Source organism: Vitis vinifera, chromosome 10 (assembly GCF_030704535.1).
Source record: "Vitis vinifera cultivar Pinot Noir 40024 chromosome 10, ASM3070453v1".
Taxonomy (NCBI): Eukaryota; Viridiplantae; Streptophyta; class Magnoliopsida; order Vitales; family Vitaceae; genus Vitis; species Vitis vinifera.
In genome coordinates this window covers 6,335,845-6,354,659 of record NC_081814.1, presented here as the reverse complement: position 1 = coordinate 6,354,659, position 18,815 = coordinate 6,335,845, and the positions used below count along the sequence as shown (strand labels likewise).

Sequence of the window (18,815 nt, the reverse complement as noted above, 5' to 3'; positions counted from 1 at the left end):
ACCCCAACAGATGGATTTTGGATTTTCCCTTTATAAAATCGATTGAACAGCATATGCCCAATGGTGTTCACATTCTGGTCACACATCCACCACATCCTGTTCACATTCTCCACCCTTTCACACACCAAGTCTAAATTCTTGACAGTCCTTTCTTCCACAAATTGCATGCTAACTTCATTTTTAGAGACTTGGCCAGATAGCCACAAATGTTACTCATACAAATAGCACTACAGCTCATGCCTACTGCAAAGACATTGATTTAAACCCAACTCAAATTAAGCATAATTAATCCAAATTCAACTCAACCCAACCTGAATTAAAAAATAATCAATCCAAATCTAACCTATCCCAACCCAAGTTACTCAGCCCAAACCCAACCCAACCTCTTTTTTTTTAAAGCTCCCACAGTCCAAAGTTTGTTTCAAACCCAATCCAAATTAAATTTGGATTAAAAAACTTAACCCAAACCCAATCAAATATTAAAAATGATTGTCCAAGTTGCACCCCCAATTCCAAGTACACTTCAAAAATACCAAGTAAACTTCATATGGGTCAAGCCTAGCCCACTAAACTTGCAAGTCCTCATAAAATCAAAATTAAACTTTAATGGATTGTTAAAACAAAATTCTCCAATCTAATTCTCAACAATCATCCTCCACCATCCAAGTAAAACTGCAAGGAGAAAATGGTGCTTGTTGAAATAAGACAATAGCTTAAAACAAAATTTCAGATTAAATTTAGCACTCCTCAACAGGGAACTTGAGTTTTAAATGTCTCCCTCCATAGCTAGCTCTTTTTCAATCCATATCCTGGAAATTTAAGATTAAAATTTCAGTCAACACCATAACAAAAATTGACCAAATAGAACATTTAAAAAGTATACACAAAAAATGCAATAAACTAATATGCATGCTCTGTAAAAATGCTCAAAAGAGGACTGGAGAAGCTAGTCAAAGTAACTATCACACATAGAACATATTGTGCCGTTCAGAATGTTAGACTTCTGATGAAATTATCCTGTGAGTTCAAGAGATGAATTATTTATGTTTCTGTTAGGAATGTGACACTTGAATTAAAGACAAAATAAAGGCAATTCTTTGGTCTTTGCATTATTTCCCACCCAGTGCATCCCTTCATAAATTCATGGAAGTAAAGTGCACCTCCATACTCCTAACATACTATCATGAAAGTGACTATAACTGTTTTTATTAGTTTCAACAGACATTTAGGCATGCAAACCCCACCGTCTCAAGATCTGTAAAGATAGCCATGATTTTTTGCAGTAACCCATTTGTGATGATTAATTCAAGTAAACTAAACTAGTCTATTCAGGACAAAAAAAAAAGAGCATATACTATTTTCAAGCAAAGTTCAAACATGCACAGTACTATCACATGCATGCATGGCGCCTGACACTGGGTTTATATTTCAATCAGAGCATGTCCACCGGTTAAAACATTAAATCTAAACCTGCCTATCAAAAAAACATTAATCTAAATAAAAGGTCTAGCCTTAAATGTCACACTTTCTATTGTTCATTTAAAATCCAAATACAGCATCATGATTTCCCAATTATCTCATTCCCTGAAATTAATGCAATTACTGCTCTTATTTAAACAACCTAGCTTTCCAATCTAGGGGCCAAAAAGAGTGAAACAATCAAAAACTTCATTTCCACCAAAGTGTTTTCAGGTCAATGAGCTGAGCAAACCACCACATCACACTCCCCCACCATACCCAACCCTAAATGCACCTCATCTAACCTCAAACTAGTCGATTTGCACATCAGCTTGTCAATGAAACATATAAATTGTTGCTGGTTCATTTTCTGACAAGCATATAGGGATTGAGTTACATTCAAGAAGTCACTATAATATCGAAAGGTCCCCCAAATAAACAAGGAGAAAAGAAGGTGGGAAAAAAAGAAGAAAACCAAAGCTTAAATTAATAAAAAACTTTGGCCTTTCACAAAAATGGTTATCTGGAGAGAAGAAGAACCTGACCAACCTATTGAGATCACACCTCCCACCACCAATCAAAACCAAGTAAGTTGTACATCCAATAATTGAGCTAAGATTAATGATCAGTAAAAAGCTTTTATATTCTATTTCTCATTTATTTCTTCCCTTTCCTTCAGACTGCAGCATCTTTTTCCAAGGTAGAACTATGGACAGCAGTAATTATTATCCAAATTTTAATGGAAATGGGATCAGTAATGCATAACATCAATCCCTGTTAAAATCAATGACAGCAATGCTTCTTTGAAGAAAAGAGGGAATCAACAAATACAATGAGTGATGGGGCTATTGAAGAAAAGAGATCCCTATCATCAACTTAGGTATCATTCAAACTAAAATAGATTTAACTTATTCATCAGATACATATCCAGTGATACTCTGGGTTGCATTCACCCATATCCAAAAGTTTGAGACGTGTTCCCCATCCATGCAGCATTTGCTAATTTTCATGTAATCGCATAATCTTTTGAAATGTGTTTTTATGATTTCTAATTCAATATATCTAGCAGTTGGACACTAGAAAACCAAAGGAAGAAAACCCATTTTGAATCCAACACGCTAACCTACAGAGACAGAAAAAATACATACGAAAATGAATTTTATGGTTTCCAATTCATCTTGGACATCAGTTGGAATCAGTAGCATGGGCACTATAGAACTGAAGGAAGGAAACATATTTAGAGATTCCAATGAAAATCTAACAAACCGACATACACACAGAAATGTACATGCTTGAAATGCATTTTACAGTTTCCTATTTCATTATTGATAGCAGTTCAACTGTTGCATCATGGAGAATGAAAACAACAAACATATATAGGCAATTCAAAGGAAAATCCAACAAACCGACCACAATGCATGTACTTGTATGGCGATAGCATAAAGCATCAGTCTAGAAAGCTTAAATGAAAATCCAATAAACTGACCCACAAACATTCTTTCTTTCTTTTTGATCAATAAGCAGAAAATTGTATAGCAAAGAGGCGCTAAAGAAGCGACTCACAGAATTACAGTATAAACAAACTCACCCCCTTACAAAAGGACCCAAACAGCAAGGAAAACATAAAAAAACTTTCTCCCTTATCGCAAACTCACCCAATCTATAAAATCTATTAAGGTCGAAGGACCATCTTTTATCTACAATTTGGTTTCCAACCAAAGAAAATACACAAAAGAAACTTTCAACTTTTGAATGGACAGTACACCGTCCTTAAAAGCAATTGTATTCCTAGCCTTCCAAATGACCCAAAACAAGCATAACAGTCTCAATTGCCACGCCACCTTCCTCTTCTTGCCCACAAAAGAGCCCCTCCATCCTAAAAGGGTTTCCTTTACCGAATAAGGAAAGACCCAAGAAACTCCAAAAAAAGAGAGGAACAACGTCCACACTTCCCTTGTTCTTTCACAATGAAGGAGAGGTGATCAATTGACTCCCCACACGTTTAGCATAGAAAACACCTATTTGCCAAAGCCCAACCCCTCCTTTGTAAACGGTCCAAGGTTAGAACTCTTCCCCAAGAAGCCTCCCATGCGAAGAAACTTATCTTGAGCCGCACATAAGAATTCCAAATAATCTTCATAGGGAATGAAGCAATAGACACCGGCTGCAAAGCCCTATACAACGATTTTACCGAAAAAGCCCCATCCTTTGAATCCATCCACCTCACCCTATCCTCCTCATCCACCCTAACCATCTTCCCATCCAAGCAACAAAGCAATCTTCCCACTTCTTCCATCTCCCAATTATTAAAAGGCCTATTGAAACGAGGAGTCCAATTTCTCCCCCTTTCCCCCTCGGTTGTCCAAACTTCATTTACCCAAACCTCTTTTGACGTTGTTAAAGAAAATAATGAAGGGAAAGCCTCAAAAAAAGGGGTGGTTCCACACCACTTATCTTTCCAAAAACTCACATTCTTCCCATCCCCCACGACAAAACCAAAAAGAGGGGTCACTAGCTGACCCATAAACATTCTTACATATGCATATGACATATAACATGGAGCAACATTCAAATCAACTGTCGTGTACTTTACAATTTACTTGGCTATGAAATATATATATTACACGTTACTCCAAAAATCTTTTAGAAGAATCCCAAATAACTTAAATAAATTCACATCTTAATTTTAATACAGATCGTAAATAAGTAAATGCATTGTATTAAATCATCCTAATTTCGTAATGAAATTTTGTGATTGATTGTGCCAGTGAGCAATACAAAATTCAACTTCGGGTATGTAGTTGAAATCTCAAGGATTTGATTAGGTCATGTGCCCACACACAAATCCTCTGGTAGCACAAACAGTTAATCAAATCTAATCTTATCCAATCTTCAAAAACTGCAGTGTATTGGTTTAATGCTCCACTTGCTTAGATTAAGATTTAATTATAACCATAAAAAGAAAAAAAATTATGGGCATTGGGATGTGACCAATGCTATCCTTTTTTACTTTTGTACTTGATGACTTTTTTTTTTTATAAGCAAACACGAATATATTAACACAAGGCAATAAAAGCCGCATAGCATACAGGGAGTATACAAGGCGGCAAAGGCCTCACAACCAAAAAGAGACAAAAAACTCACCAACCCTTAAATGGAGGCTAACCACTCCAAGAATCCTATAAAGGAGCACGACTCTGCTCCACTATACAATTTTACCCAGCCCCACACATTACAAACAAAAGAATTCTTAAGTTTCTGTATAGCTAACTTCCCCCCCCCCCCCCCCCTCCCCAAAAGCTAATCTATTCCTCTCTTTCCAAACCGTCCAAAAAATAAATAACGGAATGGATCTCCATATTTTTTTCCTCTTTTTACCTACAAACGAGCCCTTTCAGCTAAGTAGTACCTCCTTTACAATTTCTGGAATAACCCACTAGGCACTGAACAAACCAAGGACAATCTCCCACAGCACTCTGACCACTATACAATGTATGAGCAAATGATTTACATTTTCCTCTTTGCTACCACATAAAAAGCATCGATTAGGAAGCTGCCACCCTCTCTTTTGAAGTCTATCAAGGGTAAGAACCTTCCCCCATGTGGTTTCTCACGCAAAGAACGCTAATTTAGTTGGAACTCTATCCACCTAAATGCCATTTTTGGGGAAAACAGAGACAATGGGGCTGATCAGCAAGCTGTACGCATTCTTAACACCAAATTGCCTGTTTTTTCCTCCCTTCCAAAAGACCGAGTCTTCCTCCAAGGTAATCCTTTGGCCCCTTAAGGCTTGGAGTAATTCACCTACCAAGTCCAACTCCCAATTGTTGAAGTCTCTGAAAAACCTTAAATTCCAGCCTCCTTGACCAGGATTCTGGTCCCATATTTCTCCCATTGTGGCGTTCCTATGGGCAGCCACGACATAGAGCTGAGGGAACCTTAGGGACAACTCCACATCACCACACCAAGGATCAGTCCAGAATCTAATTCTGGTGCCTTTTTCCACATTGAAAGCCATATTATCCCAGCACCAATCAGATTCCTTCAGAATTTCCTTCCAAACCCCTACACCAAACGCCCCATTTGCCTTCTTAGTCCTCCACCCAAGTTCTTCTTGCCCATATTTCGCTGTAAGCACTTGCTTCCACAGCTCATCCTTGGCCCGAGCGAATCTCCAAACCCATTTTCCAAACAAGGCTTTGTTCAAGGGGACTAGCTTTCTCAAGCCCAGCCCCCCCTTCTCCTTACCCGCACACACCAACTCCCTATGGACTAAATGAGCTTTTCTTTCCATATTTCCCCCTCCCCACAAGAAGTCTCTTTGCAACTTTTCTAGCCTTCTTGCCACTATTTTAGGCATACAAAAAAGGGACAATTGATACAAAGGCATACTAGCCAACGTACTATTTATGAGGGTGATTCTTCCACCTTTGGAGATATATTGTCGTTTCCAAAGGGCAAGTTTCCACCTCATCCTCTCTTCCACTCCATCCCACACAAAAGAGGCCTTATTGGGCGCCCCAAAGGGCAGCCCCAAGTAGCCTGATGGTAACTGACCTACCTTGCATCCAAGCTCCATAGCCATCTCAAGTATCTCTTCCACCTCCCCTACTGGGATAATTTCACTTTTAGCCAGATTAATCCTTAACCCTAAAACAGTTTCAAACCAACATAAAATCTAGCTCAAGTAGGTTAGATGTTCCTTCTTTGCCTCACAAAACACTATTTTTTTTTTTTTTGATAGGTAAGAGGTATTCTATTAAAAAAGAGACACCAAGAAGGCGACTCAAGATATACAAACCTATACACCCTTCATCAAGAAAAGGCTAAAAGAACATAAAGTCCCAACATACAATCCTAATTAGCGCCCATCCAATCAATAAAATTAGCTATAGTTAAGGGGCAATCAATTATAAACAATTTTGTTTCAGCCCAAAGAGAAAAAATAAAGGAGTATTTCAATCTTTGAATTGACACCATATCATCCTTGAAAGCCAAACAATTCCTCGCCTTCCAAACCGTCCAAAAAATGTGCAGAGGAGCCGCTCTCCACACCTTCTTACGCTTTTTGCCCACAAAAGAACCATGCCAGCTTAGAAGGGTTTCCTTAACAGAACAAGGCAACACCCAAGATACCCCCAAAATAGTAAAAAGAAGATCCCATAAGACCCTTGTTCTTGAGCAATGAAGAAGGAGATGGTCTATGGTCTCCTCATTCTCAAGACACAAAAAACATCTATTTGCCAAAGCCCATCCTCTTTTTTGTATCTTGTCCAAGGTTAGTGCTTTGCCCCATGTAGCCTCCCATGCAAAAAAACTAATCTTAGGCTGCACATTCGCATTCCAAATAAGGCTTGAAGGAAACCGAGCCGAACCCCCCGCCTCAATAACCAAGTATAAAGATTTAACCGAGAATTTCCCACTCTTAGTTTCAGTCCAGGATACCCTGTCCTCCACATCCTCAATAACTCTGCTATGATGTAACCGCTCCATAAAACTTGACGCTTCCTCTACCTCCCAATCATTGAAAGCTCTTACAAAGCAAGGATTCCATCCCCCCCAACCCCCCTCCGCCAAAGAATCCCAAACATTTGCCACACTTTCTTCCTTATCATTAGTCAAAGCAAATAGAGACGGGAAAGACGAACACAAAGGAGAATCCCCACACCATTTATCCCTCCAAAACCTCACCCTCCTTCCATTACCAACAATGAAGACCAACCTATTGCTCACTAATTCCCAGTTCATCCGTATCCCTTTCCACAACCCCAAGCCATGAGCCTCTCTCACTTCCCGAGAGGACCAACCCCCTCTCTCTTCTCCATATTTCCCTCTAATCACTTGATTCCATAAAGCTTCTCTTTCATTAGCGAACCGCCAATTCCATTTAGCAAGAAGAGCCTTGTTGAGAATTGATAGGTTTTTTACCCCTAAGCCCCCTTTCTTCTTACTTAAGCACACCACTTCCCATCTTACAAGATGAGGCTTTCGCTCCAAATTCCCCCCACCCCAAAGGAAATCCCTTTGAATCTTTTCTAGTCTCCGTCTGACTACACTCGGTAAACACAACAAAGACATAAGATAGATTGGTAGGTTCGATAACGTGCTTCGAATTAAAGTTGCCCTCCCTCCCTTGGATAAGTATTGTCTTTTCCACATTCCTAGCCTTTTACGGAATCGATCCTCCACTCCATCCCAAACTGATGTTGATTTGAATGAAGCCCCCAAGGGCATCCCCAAATATGTGGACGGCAAGCTACCCACTTTGCAACCAAACTCCCAAGCGAGGTCATCCATATTCTCTACCCTTCCGACTGGAATGAGTTCACTTTTGTCCAAATTTATCCTCAACCCCGAAGCGGCCTCAAACCACATAAGCAACCAACTAAGATGAGTCAAGTGGTCTTGAGACGGCTTACAAAATACCAGAGTATCATCGGCGAACAATAAATGGGATATAAGGGCCCCTTCTTCACTCCTCCCCTTGACCCTGCACCCCGATAAATAGCCTCCCTCTACAGCCCTTTGGAGAAAAGCACTAAAGACCTCCATTGCTATGACAAATAAATAAGGGGAAAGGGGATCACCCTGCCTCAATCCCTTTGAGCTTTGGAAAAATCCTGTAGGGGTTCCATTGACCAACACAGAAAAACTTGCAGTGGAGATGCACCATTTTATCCACCTGATCCATTTCTCCCCAAACCCCATTTTCTGCATAACTGTGAGAATAAATGTCCAATCCACATTATCATAGGCCTTCTCTATGTCCAACTTGCACAAGATGGCACTCTCATTATTTTTTAAAGTCGAATCAATGGCTTCATTGGCTATCAACACTGCATCTAGGATTTGTCTTCCTTCCACAAACGCCCCTTGGGCCTTGGAAATCACCTTTCCAACCACCTTTTTTAGCCTATTGGCTAAGACCTTGGCCAACCACTTATACAAGCTTCCCACCAAGCTTATAGGCCTAAAATCCCCCAAATCTTCAGCTCCTACTTTTTTTGGAATTAAGACAAAAAAAGTTGCATTTAGGCTCTTAACAAACTTTCCATTTTCATAGAATTCCTTGAAAAAACACAACATATCCGCCTTCACGAAATCCCAAGCAAATTGCCAAAAAGCCATAGAAAGTCCATCTGGCCCCGGAGCTTTATCCCCATTACAACTTAACAATGCATTGAACACCTCCTCTTCCGTGAACGGGCTCTCCAAAGTGTTAGCATCCAACTGATCCAAAGTCTCTAACTGCAGCCCGGATATAGAAGGACGCCAATCCCCCGAACTGGACAGCATTACCTTAAAAGCATTGCCAATCCCTTCCCTAATCTCATTCTCCTCTATGCACCAAGCTCCATTAATCTTGATTCTGTCCACGTTATTCCTCCTCCTGTGGGCATTAGCCATTTTGTGGAAGTAACCCGTATTTCTATCCCCCTCTCTCAGCCACACTTCCCTAGATTTTTGCCTCCAACTGATTTCTTCAAGTAAGACCCATTTTTTATAGTCTTCCCTCGCTTCTTTCCTAGCTTCCAGCTCTTCCAAGTTCAGTCTGCTAATTTTCTCCCTTGCATCCCAGATCTGTACCTGTTCCAAAGCAGCATTTTTTCTGAGCTCAATCCTGCCAAATGAGTCTCTATTCCACTCCTTCAGCTTAACCTTCAGAACTTTTATTTTTTCAGCCATAATAAAGCTTGCTGATCCATTGAAACTAACCCCCTCCCACCAAGACTTCATAAGCTCCTTAACACCTTCCACTTTCAACCACATGTTTTCAAATCTAAAAGGGGAAGGGCCTCTTCTCCCACCCCCTACATCCAGCAGAATGGGGAAATGATCAGAGACTGGCCTTGGAAGGACACACTGCCTCACGTCACCAAAGTGGTTGTCCCAACCCTCATTAAACAAGAACCTATCCAGCCTTGAAAATGTCTGATTATTCACCCCTCCGTTCCACGTAAAAGGGCCCCCAACTAAAGGCACGTCCTTTAACTCTAAGTCTTCAATGATTTCTAAGAACCTTCTCATGTTCGAATTCATTCTCCCCCCTCTGTCGCGCTCTTCAGGACTTAGGATGGCATTAAAGTCCCCTGCAGCACACCATGGCCCATTCCAGAGCCCCTTAATGGCCCCCAACTCCTCCCAAAAACTCTCCCTTTCTCTCCTCAATGTTGGGCCATATACCCCTGTGAACATCCACATGAATCCGTCCTCACTGTTCTTGAAAATACAGGAAATGGAAAACACCCCTCTTTGAATATCAACCAAATCCAATACCCTGTTGTCCCAAAACACCACTATACCACCAGCTGCCCCTCTTGAGTCCACTGCCCCCCATTCAAGATATCTTCCCACCCCTAGGCTCCTGATAATCCCCTTTGACATGTCTTGAATCTTAGTTTCCTGAAGGCAAACCAGGTCCACCTTCTGCTTCTTTATCAATGCTTTTATAACCTTCCTCTTGTCACAATTATTGGCCCCTCTTACATTCCAAGTGAGCATCCGGAACCTCATTTAGACCTGCACGTGCTTTCCCCTTCTTCTCCTCCTCCTTCTCCAATATAGTTCACTATCCATTCCAATTTCCTCAATTCTCTTTCAAATTTTGAAGACTTCAGCTTTTTCTTTTTTCTACCATCCACTTGTCCTTTGTGAATCTTCCTTTCTTTCATTCTTTTTAGTAATAACAGGATTTCCCCTTCAAATCCCTCCGTCGGCATTCCAATATAGCGGCTAAACTTAGCCAAACTGCTGGATTGCCAACAAGGTTCCTCCTCTTCTTCCCTCTCCTCCATATCCTCATGAATGGTCCTATCCGTAACCCCCTCTGATTTCTCTCCGAAGACCCCGGCTTCCATCCCCGCAATTTCCAATACCTCGGCCTCCCTCCCATCCGCCCATATCATTCTTAAGGGGCCCATAACTTCTCCCCCAACTTCATCCGAGCTACTACTGTGATTTATTACCCCAGCCATGGCTACGCTTTCCCCGCGTCGAACAGAAGGAGTAGAAGAAAGAGATTTTTCCCGCTTCCCCAACAAAGACAAAGAACGATAAAAGTGATCTGAGTACCTGGACGCCTCCTCCCGCAAGGCTTCGTTGGTGAACTCTGTGATATTGACGGCCGGTGATCGCGACCCCATCTGAGAGGCTATCATTTCCCCCTCAAGCTCTCCACTGCCGCCCATTTCCCTGTCGGGAGCCCTAGCCTCTCTGGATCGGGCCAACTCCGTTTCAGTTTCTTTATAGAGTGAAGACTTGGGCCGGCCCATTCCCATTAAGTCATTTTGGCCTTCAGTCACTTGGCCCTTCCCTGCGGGCCTTCGCCCCAAGTCCACCCCCATTTGCTGGCCCAGCGAAAAGCTATTCCCAGGCCCGCGAACAGTTTTCTTCCCCCACGCTATTTGCTGGCCATTTGAGGACCCGACACCATCTGCTGCTTTTTCCGACATCGCTGCAGAGATCACGGCTGCCTTGCTGCATCCCCCTTCACCACTTTCACACGGCACGTCCACTTTTGCAGGTTCTCCATGCGTCCGTACCTTCGTCATTTTGAAACCAGCGCGTGAGTCTCCTTCTCCTTCATCCCTAACCTCTCGCTCGTTGCCCATCTCGTTTTTGGTCGCCGGAATCACTGCCGTCAACCCTGGTTTCACCTCCCACCATAGCTGTATTGAATAACAAATGGACCCGACTACCACTTGCAGCGAACTCGGCCACTCTAAGCCTTCCGATCTCACTAGTAGTCTGGCCCATTTCAATTCCTTAAATTTTGCAGTGTCTTCGTCCACCGCGAAGAACCCCCCACAAGCGTCACCGATTTTTCTGAGAATCTCCTGACTCCAAAAATGCAATGGCATTCCCACAACTCTTACCCAAATACTCTTATCCCTCTCGCCATTATGAGAACACTCCACCTTTGGGTCCCACCTTTCCAAGTTCAAGAATGATTCCTTAAACCACCGGTGTCCTCTTAACAACACCTTTTCTGCCTCTTCTTTAGTCTCAAATTCTATTAACAACAGAGAGCCTCCCAACCTCGAAAACTTCACCCCTCCTTTAGTATTCCACACCGATCTCCCCCAACTTTCGAAAGCTTGCATATCTGGTTCCATCATTGAGGGTTGTCCCCATCTTCCCACCAGACACCGTCCCAGAAATTTCCTTTCATTTGACACTTCGTCCTCCCCTAGTTGAAGCCACACTGCCTCTCCTAGCTTTTTCCCTCTTGCATTCACCGCTTCAGCATAGGATTTTTTGTCTTTCCTCACAGATTCCCCATTTATACACCCTTTCCCATAAAATGCAGCAATTCCTTTGGACTTCTCCCAAGACGCAACTCCAAGAAAGCGAAGTTTTTTGGCCAACAAGACCCACCCTCCCAATACACCTTTTCCTTTTGGAAACACTAAACAAAATCTCTTTAACTCCGAGTCAACCACAGAGCATAAAATATACCTACCAGCCTCGTTTGCACGGATCTCCAACTTATACCTTCTTCCTCCATCTTCCCAACTTTTAACATGACCTTGCATAAACACACCCCTGCAACAAGCCTCCACTCCTTCCAATAAGCAACACAAGCTGAGGCTTCCAAATCTAATCCATGAGGTAAAACCTCTGCTTCTTTCCACAATAATACCCTTAAGTCTCTCCCCAGCCACCTCTGCCGTGATTTCATAAGACTTTGATTCTACAGCAAACCAACATCTGCCTCCTCTCTTAGCAGACATTTTCCTTTTCACATGGTCAATCTCCTACCACTGCCTCACAAAACACTATTGTGTCATCGGCAAAGAGAAGGTGAGAAATATTGGCAACCAACCCACTACCCTGCCAGATATTGCACCCAGAAATGAAACCCCCTTCCACAGCCCTCCTAATAAGAACACTCAACACTTCCATTCCCATGATGAACAAGTATGGGGATAGGGGGTTACCTTGACATAGCCCCTTTGAGCTAGAGAAAAACCTAGCAAGCACTCCATTTACCAGAACTGAAAACTTAGCAGTTGGATACAACTCTACATCCAGTCCCTCCACTTAGACCTGAACCCCATTTTTTGCAATACCCTCATCAAGAAATGTCAATTAACGCTGTCATACGCCTTCTCAATGTCTAATTTACAAATAAGGTCTTTCTCTCCCCTTTTTTGCCGAGAATCAAGCACCCCATTTGCAATTAAAGAGGCGTCCAAAATTTGCCTACCCACGACGAATGCATTCTGATTCAAGGAAGCCACTTTGCCAATCACTTTTTTAATCCTATTGGCCAGCACCTTGGCCAATAATTTGTACAGCCCCCCCAAAAGACAGATAGGTTTGAAATCCCCCAGCTCCTCCACCCCTCCTTTTTTTGGTAAGAGGACCAGAAACGTGTTGTTGGGGCTCTTGAGGAAAGAATTTTGCTCATGGAACTCTTTAAACATCTCTAAAACCTCCTCTTTCACGAACTCCCAGCAGCATTGCCAAAATGCCACAGTGAAGCCATCCGGACCTGGAGCCTTGTCCCCATTCATGTCCATTAGGGTCGAATGAACTTCATCCTCCAAGAAGGGAAACTCCAGGGTTTCCGCTTCTTGCTGACTGATCTGGTTCAAATTTAGCCCCCCTATATCCGCCTTCCACTCCGAGTCTTTCGTTAGCAACTGTTTAAAGGCGTCTGCAATCCCTGTCCTTACTTCTTGCTCCTCTGACAACCATATCCCATTAATTTTTATTCTGTCCATGGAGTTCCTCCTCCGGTGTGCAGTTGTCATACGATGAAAATAACCCATGTTTCTATCCCCTTCCCTTAGCCATAACTCCCTTGATAATTGTCTCCAGTGTATTTCCTCCAGGTTTACCCACTTAGCATATCCCTCTTTGGCTTCTTTTTTAATAGAAATTTTCTCCTCTGTCAATCTCCTCTCACTTTCCACCTGATCCCAATATTTCACTTGTTGTAGAGCTGCAAATTTATTACTTTCCAAACTCCTAAACACATCCCTATTCCAGATTTTTAAATTCTGTTTAATCACCTTTAATTTTGTAGCCAGCTTATAGCTAGCCCTTCCATTGACCGACATCCCCTACCACCAGCTCCGTATGAGGTCTTTAAACCCTTCCACTTTAAGCCACATATTTTCGAACCTAAATGGTGAAGGACCTCTTCTTATGCCACCCCCCCCCCCCCTCAATTAGAATAGGAAAGTGATCCGAGATGGGTCGAGGCAATCTTTTTTGGATCACATCACTGAACTGATCAAGCCAGCTGGGAGACACAAGGAATCTGTCCAACCTGGCCCAAGCTTGATTATAAAGACCTCCACTCCAAGTAAATGATCCTCCTTGCAGAGGGAGGTCAACAAATTCAAGGTCATCTATAACCTGAGCAAACCTCCTCATAGCTGAGGTAATCCTCCCTTGTCTACTCCTTTTCCCTTGGGATAGAATAAATATTAAAATCTCCCCCTACACACCAGGGTTCTCCCCAAATTCCTCTAATTGCCCCAAATTCCTCTAATTGCCCCAAATTCATCCCACAGGCTCTCCCTATCCTCTTTGGTGAAAAGGTCATAGACTCCCGTAAACACCCAAACTACCCCATTTTCAACATTTCTGAATTTATAGGAGATTGAGAACTGGCCCTCCTCCCAATCCAATATTTCCAGAGACCTTTTGTCCCAACAAATCAAAACACCTCTTGCCGATCCAGAAGCTTCTAAAGCTCTCCAATCTAAGAATCTCCCCGCCCCTAAACTTTTCACCACCCCTTCAAACATTAATTGGATTTTTGTCTCCTGGATACAAAGCAAGTCCACCTTCTGTTTTCAAACAAAAGACTTGATTATTTTCATTTAAGAGTTGTCATTCGCACCCCTCACATTCCAACTCAATAGTTTGAGATTCATTATCCAATCGTTAGTTGACCCCCTCTACCCTTAAGATGACATTTCTTCTTAATTTCCCCCTCATAATTGATTGAACACTCTAGCCTCTTGAGCTCCCTTTCAAATTTCGATTTCTCCAACATACCTTTGTTGTGTATCCTTTCCCGCCTTTTCCTAATCTTGATAAAAAAACCCAAGATTTCATTTTCCAGGCTTTTTGTTGGAAATCCCAAAAACTTACTAAATTTGGCCTGACTACTTTCCTCCCAATTTATCTCCTTCTCACCCCTGAAATCTTGGGGCTCAGCCCGAGCCGAATTCCACTCCGGGTTTTGTACCTCAATTGTGGTGCAATTAACCTCAACCAAATCCCAGCAACCCTTGCCATGACTCTTAAGCAATCACATTTAATATATTTCTGTAATTATACAGAAATACCAAGTACACAAATATATAGTTTGATATACATAATCGTGAAAATATATGCAAAAGATGGGTTTTCTAACAAAAATCACCAACATACTAGTTTGCAGTTGGATACTATGCTTTGTACACCTAGAGATGAAGCATCATAGCTGGGCAAAACTAATTCAAGTATCACTATCATAGAAGTGCCCAATATCCCAGAGTTTATAGCAGGTAAAAACAAAAAAGGATCCCAGGTTTTCAAAACATTTAGAATAGTATTAAAAGTAGGCAAGGAAGGTTTGGCGTTTGGGTCCTCGATGCTTGTTCTCGCGATTGTGGAAAAAGGGGTAATAGAAGGATTTTCAATGAAGAAGACCAGTCAGATCAAAGGTTTAAGGAAAACTTTATTAAATCTCTATTGGAGTGGTCCACCATGTTGTTGCGACTGAAGAATTACACAATTTTGGGATTCTTAGATGACCTTAGTTGTGGTTAGATAGATCTTGATGAAGGCTGTCCTGCCTAAATGCATTTTGGTGTGCCTTTTTTTTTTTTTTTTGAAGCCTTTTGTATACAACCTATGTACATAAGGGCACCCCCTCTGTTCAGCACCTTTAATATATACTCTGTTTAAAATGACATTTAGAATATTATTAAAATCAAGCATACAACTATCCACTAGCATACCAAATGGTAGTTTACTTTTCATCCACTTTCAGTTTATAATCATATGACCAAAAAAAACAAAAACCCGGCATTTGTTTTCACAAGGGTCATAAGGGTCTTGCTGCGCCAGGGCAATCAAACAGTATCTAAATAACAGAAAGACTTGATAACAAAAATGAGAAAAGGAATTCCAATACACAAAGGCTATTTCGTTGGATTGAAAATTATTACCCTTTAAGCTTCAGCAGTAACTTCCTTCTCTTCAACATCAGTAATGGCTGCATTTGCCTCCCCACCATTTGCCTCCTCCGCAGGAGGTTGCACTTGTTCATCCTCTGGCAAGGGCTCTTCCACATAATCATTCTCGAATGCATCAGCAGGAACCTCGTAAATCCTCACTTGTGGCTTGGATGGATCCTTCACTAGAACATATTTCCCCTCGTTCAATTTCATGCACAAGTCTACAATAGACTTTATTATGCCCCACATATTTGTAGTATTCAAGTTAATTTGGGCTGCAAACTCCCTAGGCTTATATCCAACAACAGCCAGTATCACATGGTTAAAATGATCACGGGGGTGAACCCTGGACACATACCCCAACTTCATCAAATCCGCACTTGCCAACAGCGCTTGTGCAGTCCACTTAGCCAACTTATTGGCGTTGTTCTTCAACTCAGTAGCCAAAACAGCACCCCTCTGGGTCTCCAACTTCTGCCTCCAATCAACACCGGAATACTTGGGATCAAATTCATTAAGAGCATTCAGGGTTAAGAATGACCTCTGCTTATTAACCTCAACAACACTCTGAACCTCACACCGAGCAACAAGATACATATCATCATCAAGCTTCCACCGCCTATACCTATAGGCAACCGAAGCAACCTCTTCACCCTCATTAGCAAACGGGTTTGGTTCTTCGAAAGTCACCTTATTCCCATCTCTAATCAAAACCTGCTGCGAGAAATTCTGATTAATATATGCAGCCTCCACACTCAGAGAATAAGCAGAATTGATATCTTCCTTGGCCTCCGGTAGGGGCTCCTGAGAGGTCTCGTGTACGGAAAGCAAATCGAGCTGGGACCCGTCTCTCTTGTCAAAGAACAACTTATTCCCAACTCGCTGAATCACAATATCCCAAGAATAAACCGATCTGGGGGCGCACATTAAGGTTGAAAGTATTGAATCAGTGGCAAAGACGGTTGCTTTATCCTCATTGGCAAGTCGGCGAATCACCGGATCATCAGTGGTGGTAACCTTGAAGAAATTCCGGTTCTTGAAACGCTCAAGCCGGCGCTCATTTTTCGGAGTAACACGATCGTAAGATCGATCATAGAACTCCAATGCTCCACAGAGAAGAAGATCCTCCGGCTCAGGCACAGAGAACGAGAGCTTCGAAAAGGTCGAAAAAGGGATCTGATCCAGCATGTTCCATTCAGGCTGAATATCCACCGACGATTTGAATACCGCCGCTTCGCGTCGCTGGTTGTTACCCCCAGAGCGGTTGAGGTTATAGAGGCGGTCCCGGCGAGCCCGCTCCTTCTCGGCTTCGCGCTTCCGTGCCTCAACTTCCTCGTCGCGACGCTGGGGAAGCTGTCGCTGCTGCTGGAAGCGCCACTTGGGGCCGAACTTGGGGCGCGGAGGAGGCTTTCCGTCGACGAGGCGGAAGGAGGAGTCCTCGTCAGCCGCGATGCCCGCGCCGAAAGAATCATCGCCAGTGAAGTCGAAAACGGAATCGGAGGGGTTGCGGAGAGGATTGCGAGATGGGTTGTTGTAGGTGCGAGTCCAGTCAGCGATGCGGCCAAGCTTATCCGAGCGGGAGAAGGGGGCAAAGGGGACGTTGATGGGGTGGTTGGGAAGATGAGGAGAGGCTGATTCCGGCGGCCCCCATCCGTCGGGGTTGAAGGGAACAGCACCCACCTCGAAGCCGCCGACCATTGTGATTTAGGGTTTTGCAGTGAAATTCCGAATGAGCAGAAAACCCTAGTTATAACTTATAAGTCTCACGGTTTTGATCCAATTGCAGTACTACATGCGCTTATTTACTTTAATAATTAAATAATAATAATTTTTATATATTAAAATTACACATAGAACCTTATTTTCATATTTATATCCTTAATTTTCTTTATAAAAAATCATCAATAATAGGAATTAAAAGATTATCAAACGATATTTTTTAGAATAATTTTAAAAACAATTTTCAATTATTTTTAAAATAATCTTATTTAAAAATTTAAATATAAAAATAGTTTTTTGACTTATTTTTAATAAAAGTACTATATATTTATATATAATATAAAAGTCTTCAAAATATTTTTCATATTTTTAATTATTACTTAAAAATATTTTATTAAAATTACTTAAAATTTGTTTCTAAAAATAATCTCTTTTCAAAAAAATGTCTTCAAGTTTATCAATAATATTTCCTAAATTATTTTTTATTTTTTATTTTAGAAAGTAGAAAATTATTTTTAAGAAAAATTTCCAAATAGAGTCTATATAATTTAGTCCCTGAATGCTAAAAAAATCTCGGAGGAGAGGAATAAAAGCAGTAATGGGCCTTAATGGGCTTTTAGCATCCCTGAATAAAATGTCATTATGAATTGTGGGCTTTTAGCATCCCTTAATGGGCCTGCATGTTGGATCACTATTACCCTTTTTGCTCTTGGGCCTAGCATATTGGGCCATTCTGGTGGGCTGCATCAACCTCAACTAAACCAGAATGGCCCAAGGCCTCGCATTTATGCTCCCTTTTGCCTCACTAATATCTTAACACGTTGCAATTTTAAGTATTCTTCTTAGACAACAACACATGCACCTTTGTTTTCTCCTTTTTCTGGACTTCTAAACACATTTCTTTCATCGTATAAGAGCTCACATTTTCTCTTTGCTGCTTCAAATCTGAACTCATTGCAAAAAACAAGTCCATGTTCTCCATTTACAATCATACTTAACACAACATTCTCAATCAAACTCGATCGTGATAATTTTCTCCTATGGAAATCTCAAGTATTGCCTGTTGTTCAAGGCTATGACATTGGAGGCTACTTGATTGGCACAAATCCATATCCACAAAAATTTTTGGAGTCTCAAGATGAAAATGGAAACATTATTAGAAGTATCAATCCCGAGTTTGAGTAATGTCACAAAAAAGATCAATTATTGTTGAGTTGGTTACTTTCATCTTTGTCGAATGTGATTCTAAGCCAAGTTGTTCATATGAACTATGGATAGCTCTGGAGCATCTCTTTGCCTCAAGATCAAAGGCAAAATTACTACAACTAAAGATGCAATTGTAATCAATAATAATAATAAAAAAGATCTATGAGTAATCATTTTACAAAAATGGAAAATATTGCAAATCATTGTGCCATGGCTAACTATTTTGTTAGTGAAGAAAATTTGGTT

The 18,815-nt window shown here is 41.5% G+C and overlaps 1 protein-coding gene across 1 annotated transcript; it reads right to left on the bottom strand.

Moving 5' to 3' along the window:
- Positions 1 to 567: 567 nt before the first annotated feature.
- LOC100260733 (eukaryotic translation initiation factor 3 subunit D) lies at positions 568 to 17,431 on the bottom strand. Its single transcript, XM_059739990.1, has 2 exons — positions 15,636 to 17,431; positions 568 to 809 (listed from the first exon to the last, which is right to left on the bottom strand). Exon 1 carries the CDS (start codon positions 17,340 to 17,342, stop codon positions 15,639 to 15,641), a length of 1,704 nt encoding a protein of 567 aa, XP_059595973.1. The 5' UTR covers positions 17,343 to 17,431; the 3' UTR covers positions 568 to 809; positions 15,636 to 15,638.
- Positions 17,432 to 18,815: the final 1,384 nt, after the last annotated feature.

What these genes read in the sequence shown, in the direction of transcription:
- LOC100260733 (XM_059739990.1), bottom strand. Translation starts at nt 17,342, where the DNA reads ATGGTCGGCGGCTTCGAGGTGGGTGCTGTTCCCTTCAACCCCGACGGA.